At 49.8% G+C, this 5,618-nt stretch overlaps 1 protein-coding gene across 1 annotated transcript; it reads left to right on the top strand.

Moving 5' to 3' along the window:
• Positions 1-2: 2 nt before the first annotated feature.
• Positions 3-5,261, top strand: MCL1 (MCL1 apoptosis regulator, BCL2 family member; the record flags this gene model as incomplete). The annotated part of the gene is made up of 3 exons (XM_085318184.1): positions 3-282; positions 2,497-2,744; positions 3,294-5,261. Coding segments are annotated over 3 exons (645 nt in total), but the record flags the coding sequence as incomplete, so codon positions are not given.
• Positions 5,262-5,618: the final 357 nt, after the last annotated feature.

Below are 5,618 nucleotides of genomic sequence, written 5' to 3'. Positions count from 1 at the left end.
CGGCGGCCGGCGGCGGTTCGCTGCCCGCCTCGCCGCCCGGCACGCCGCCCGCCGCCGAGCAGAGCCCCGACGAGCTGCGGCGCGACTCGCTGGAGCTCATCAGCCGCTACCTGCGGGAAGCGGCGGGCGAAATCGAGCCCGGCGTCAAGAAGTTCTTCCCGGGCCTGTTGGGCGGCCCGGGCCGGCCCGGCGGGGCGGGAGACGGCGTCATGGAGAAGGCGCTGGAAACGTTGCGGCGGGTCGGCGACGGCGTCATGCAGAAGCACGAGCTCGCCTTCCAAGGTGGGTGGCTGGAGCCGGGCCTGGAGGGTGGGCTGGGGGGGGTAGGGCCTGGTCTCGCCCCCTTGGAGGGGCGGTTGTGGGCCCTGGGCCTTGGCCTGAGCCCGGCCCCCTCCCTGAGGGGTGTCCCCTGAGTGCTTGGGGGTCACCTCTCCCCCCTGGCTGTGGAGGGGTGGGCAGGGGCTGTTGTAGGCCCTAGGCCTTGGTGCCTGCTGCCATGGAGGGTCTTGGGGGTGTTTGAGGCTGTGCCTTGACCCCTATGCGGGGGGGTTCTTGGCCCCAGGCCTTGTTTCACCCTTGCTGCCGAGGGTGAAGGGGGTTTTTGAGGCCCAGGCCTCATGGTCTTGCAGGGGGCTTATGCGCCCTGGGCTTTGGTATGGTTCATCCTCCCCTCCCTGTGGAGGGCTCTGGGGGTGTTTGGGGCCCGTAGAAGGGGACAGGGAAGGGTTGTGGACCCTGGGCCTTTGTCTGGGCCTGGTCCTCCTCTAGTGGAGAGGGGCCGGGGTACATGTGTGTGTGGGCCTGGCCTGTGTGGGGCCCTCGAGGTGGGTGGGCATTGGCTCGGCCCTGTGGGCTACAAGCAGCTGCATGGCAGGGCCTGGGGGAGGCTTGGGCCCAGGCCAGCTCTTGAGGCTGGAGTGAGGCTGCTGAGCCCCCTGCATCAGGAGGCTGAGCCCCTGGCTGGATTGGTCCTGGGGATGGGCTGTGGTTTGGGTCTGGAGGGAGTTAAAGCAGCTGAAGAGTGATTAAAAAATGAAACTGAACTTTGCTCATTTGGGAGAGGGGAAAAAACAGTGGTAACGTGTGCAGAGGAGATAATCTGGTTATAGATTAGCTGCAGTTCCTCCTTGTGTCCTGCTTTGATCAGGGTGACCATATGCGAATAATTCCAAGTGTCCAAAGATTAGTTAGCCCAGGAGTTTAAACCCCTGGCCCCCTGCCTAGGGTAGGCCAGAGTTTGCTGGGAGTTCTGCTGAATAACAGTCAGATTACAGCTATTTTAGTGTATTACACCCACTTCTGATTAGTCTTAAAATAGCCACAGAAACTTGAACACCAGAGCTTGGCCTTGGATGAGCAGGTGTCTGACTAGAAACTGCAGATTTGAGTGTCCTGGAAACTCAGAGTGGAAGTGAGAACAGACCATGTTGACCTGGTTTTGTGTAACACAAGGGAACAGTTTTGGGGCTAGTTTGAGCAGTGTCTTAAGGGAATGAACTCCYAGCTCTTGCTGGAGCTGCATTTTTTGCATGTTTAGCAGCCGCAAGTATGTGTGATCTCGAATTGAGAAGCTGCCCAGCACAAAAGGGTAGTGTCTCTATTTCCTCCTTAGCCAGCATATTGTGAAATGCCTTCCTTTTCAGAGGAGGATATTCCAGTTCTTTTACAATTTTTCTCACATGCTTAATTATGCTGATGTAAAAGATTGTGGGTTTAATTACATAGGTAGAGCTGTGTGTGCAATGTGGAAAAAGCCATGCTTGGGAAGAGCATTCAGGTCTATGCTAATATATGAAGCTTCGTTAAAGATAGTTAACTTTCTGTGTGTAGAAAAGGAACTGGCTTTGGGAAAGCTTCCTGTTGGTTTGAGCAATAACAAGCAATGTCTTTCAGTTTCATAAAGGCTTGTCTTGTTTGCTTATTCATGAGGGGGCACTGTAGGTCAAACTAGGGAGTCTTTTTGTTGTAGTCACTAAAAGCAGATTAATAAAATAGTAAGACATCTGCTTGGCAGTAGGTAATTGTCCTTTATTTTGGCTCAGGGCGAGTGCAGAGCTTGTGCCAAGCTCCAAACTGGTTTTTGTGGTGGTGTGACCTGGTGGGGCTTTAAAGGCTGTGTGAGACAGGGAAATGTGATGTGTGCAAAGATGGCAGCTGTAGCAGAGATCTGGAGGAAGGAACTAGAAATGGGTTAGTGGTTGCTCTGYCTTGCAGAGATGAGTGTATGCAGCGGAGCCCTTCAGGAAAGTATGCAACTAATTGCTCTGTCTCTAAATAGTTCACAGTGACTCTCAAGGCTTTGGGGCTTAGTGTGGAAGCTGTACCTTCTCATGAGGGACAATGTGTACTTCTGAACTGGTTCTGGAGCAGGTATTTCGGAGGATATAGTAGAAGGTAGGAGGTGCCTATGGGTTGTCCAGCATTGTGGGACTCAAAAGTGAAACTCACTCCAGTGTGTGCTTGTTTCTAAAGTTTCTAAAACTAGTTCTCTTACAGGAATGCTGCGGAAGCTGGAACTCAAGAAGGAAGAAGACCTGCAGTCAGTGCGTGAGGTGGCAGCCCATGTTTTCAGTGATGGAGTAACAAACTGGGGTAGAGTTGTGACACTCATCTCATTTGGTGCCTTTGTTGCAAAACACCTGAAAAGCATAAACCAGGAGAAGTGCATCAGTTCATTAGCAAGGATCATCACAGATGCTCTTGTCTCATCTAAACGAGAGTGGCTAATGAGCCAAGGAGGCTGGGTGAGTCACTGCCTGTCCTGAACAGTACAGTCCTTCATAATAATTCAATATTTTCCTGTTTCCATAACCAGACTGGTGACAACCAGATGTGTCAGTGAAGCACAGAGGATGAGTCACTGCCAGTTAAAACCACTGTCTGAAATGCCTAGCCAGAGCTGTGGCATTTCAGTAATTCCCTGTGTTAAACTGCTTTGAGCAGTCTTGACYTAGAAGCTTGCCTGCTCACTGGTGAAGCGAGGAGGTAACATTCCCAAAATAAAGATGGGAGAGCTGGATCAGGGGTGTACTGAGCTTGGTGAAGCCACCCATGGCCACTTTGGCACTGGTTCCCAATCTCTGCCTGTGTTAGGTGGGCTGCAGCTGCCTCAGAGTGACTGACTCCTGTAATGAGCCTGGCAGAGCATGATTAGCACTGCTGCTAGGCAGACTGCATCTGAGTGTGCTTGGGGGCTAATGCTGCCTTGCTTCAGGAAAGYGAGGAGGCTTTCATCTGGTCCTGCTGAAGAAATGTGGCTGGCAGGAAAAATGACTACCCCTTCTCTTTCCTAGGAGGGCTTCGTTGACTTCTTCCGAGTAGAGGATCTAGAAGGAAGCATCAGAAATGTACTGATGGCTTTTGCAGGAGTTGCTGGACTGGGAGCAAGCTTGGCCTACATGATACGGTGAGCCATGGTGTGCAGTGGGATGACAAAACTCTAAGCAGGCTGGCTCTGTTTGGAGCTAGTAGGCTGATCACTTCCTCCTGTGAGTACTTACGAAGCTGTACTTGAGTGACCCAAGGAGAACATCTAGGCATCCCCTGAGCAATTCTTTCCTAAGAAAGAAGATGTGATCCAGTCGATTGTGAGTACCAACGAGGATTTATTGCTTTGGGAACAGAAAATGAAGAATCCATGTTCTGCTTCCTTCAAGAGCATCACGAAAGAAAGCTAAAGTGGACTGCTTCAAAGTTTTACCTCTGAGGGAACAGATCTGCTTAGCAAGCCAGTGAGCACCAGCAGCTTTTGTCCTGGACTGAAGCCTCCTAGGTTTGGCATGGCGGCTGCCTGTGGAGTGGATGCTTCAGAGTTGTGATTTTAGGTTTCCGGAAATAGCATCTTCTGCTGCCATTGTCCTGCCTAAACTTGTGGCTTTTTTTTTTTCTTTTTACTGGAATAGAAGCATTAAATGCCAGGTGTCCTGCAGACCTGTGGCTGTTCCCAGGTGCGCTAGTGAGCAGATGTTTAACAGTTGCTGACTCTGCATACATTCCACCCTTGGTCGGGGGTAGAGCTGTGCTGAAGGTTGAGATATGTGACCCACTGCCAGGATGGTGGGACCTGGAGCCTGCAGAAGGGCTCAGCCCTACTGTCCGCTGGCTCAGTAGCTCATGTAAATTGTCCCTTTTCCAGTAGGGTTTTTTTTTGTTGTTGTTGTTTTTTAAAAACAGGTCATTGAACAGACCCAGGTTAGAGCAGACAGACAAACAATTGCAACAGCCACCAGCACTCAGGGGTGCAAACCTCTGGGGAGGGGTGAAGGGTGGGGAGGGGGAAACAGTGAGGGGTGGGTTGGGGGCAGTAACCACAACCAGCTGCAKTTGATCCAGGGTAGTTTGACTGATCCTGGCTACACTGATGTGACTTGCAAACMCATATAGTTTAAAAATAGGGAGTACATTTGTAAGTATGTAAAACTTTACATGGGGTGGGGAGGCTGTAAAGAGAACCTTGTAAATATCTATAAATCTGTAGAATATGTACATTTTTACAGAGATAAAGATGCAAAAAGGGGGCTTTTGAATGTGACAAAAATAACTTCGGGTGTTCCATACTTCATTCCTCATGTGAAGTAGTAGCACTTTTGTGGCAAAGCCTTCTCCTGCCTTGACTTCAAGCAAGCCTTTCTCTAATGTACTCTAGTAAAATTGCCAAGAAGTGTAGCAAGGATCAGTGGCCTGCTGGAATTTTATCGTGCCCATGGCTTGCTGGCAACAGTTCTTGTTTCTGTTTGTTTTAATCTTTTTGGTTATTCTAGCTCTTGTAGCGGGTGGGGATTGTGGAAGTTGATATCAGTTACTTCCTTTTCTTCGCTTTATTTTGATCCTTTAAGACATGAATCAAATGAAGCTAATATTTGAATGTAAACATTCTGGAGCGGAATAAAACTCCTCGGATTGGATCTGCAGTTAGTATGAGTTCATCAATGCCATACACGGAGTTCAGTCCTCCAGCCCCTAGCTGGGAGTGTTACTTCTAGGTGGGCTTGCAGCATTCTGCTGTTTTGTGCACTCAAACTGAGTGAATCAGTTGTGGTGGTTTTCTTTCCTTTTTTTTTTTTTTCTTCTGTGGAAGCTTTCTCTTGTGAAACCAGGTCCCAGTGTGACTAGAAATGTACATCTTCACTGTAACCTTGATCTCCAGACTGAATGATGCCTAATGTAAAGCCAAGCAGAGAGCTTAAAGATGGTGCTATTGTCAGGCCTGCTTGTTTTCCAAACAAGCACTTAGTTTTGTCAATAAATGTCTTTGTTCTCAATCCTCCAGTATAAAACTCGCTATTTCCTGTAACTAGATGCTGATGTACTAAATGGTCCTGTTCTACCTTGCTTGTACTTTCTCTGGTGTAGGCCTGCACAGTCAGCATGGACTGTCCTGGGGTACTCCATACTGTACTGGGGTACTCCAGTTCATCATTCAGAAACTTCTGTGGGCGACTGCTTGATGTCTTCTCATACCCCCGTGCTCTGATGCTGCCTCATACCGAGAAGCTCTGTTTTGAGTTGTGTCTTTGCGTGGGTGGGGGAATCTGTGAGACAACTTCTGCTGATCGATGCAGCGTCTGCAAACTCCCCTGAGTTGCCCTGAGAAGCGCTGTGGGGCTCTGGTTACCTGC

This window comes from Rhea americana, unplaced genomic scaffold, assembly GCF_003343005.1.
Source record: "Rhea americana isolate MKP2758 unplaced genomic scaffold, rheAme1 scaffold_523, whole genome shotgun sequence".
NCBI lineage: Eukaryota > Metazoa > Chordata > Aves > Rheiformes > Rheidae > Rhea > Rhea americana.
Note: the sequence above shows the minus strand (reverse complement) of the source record. Positions and strands in the feature narration are given on the sequence as shown.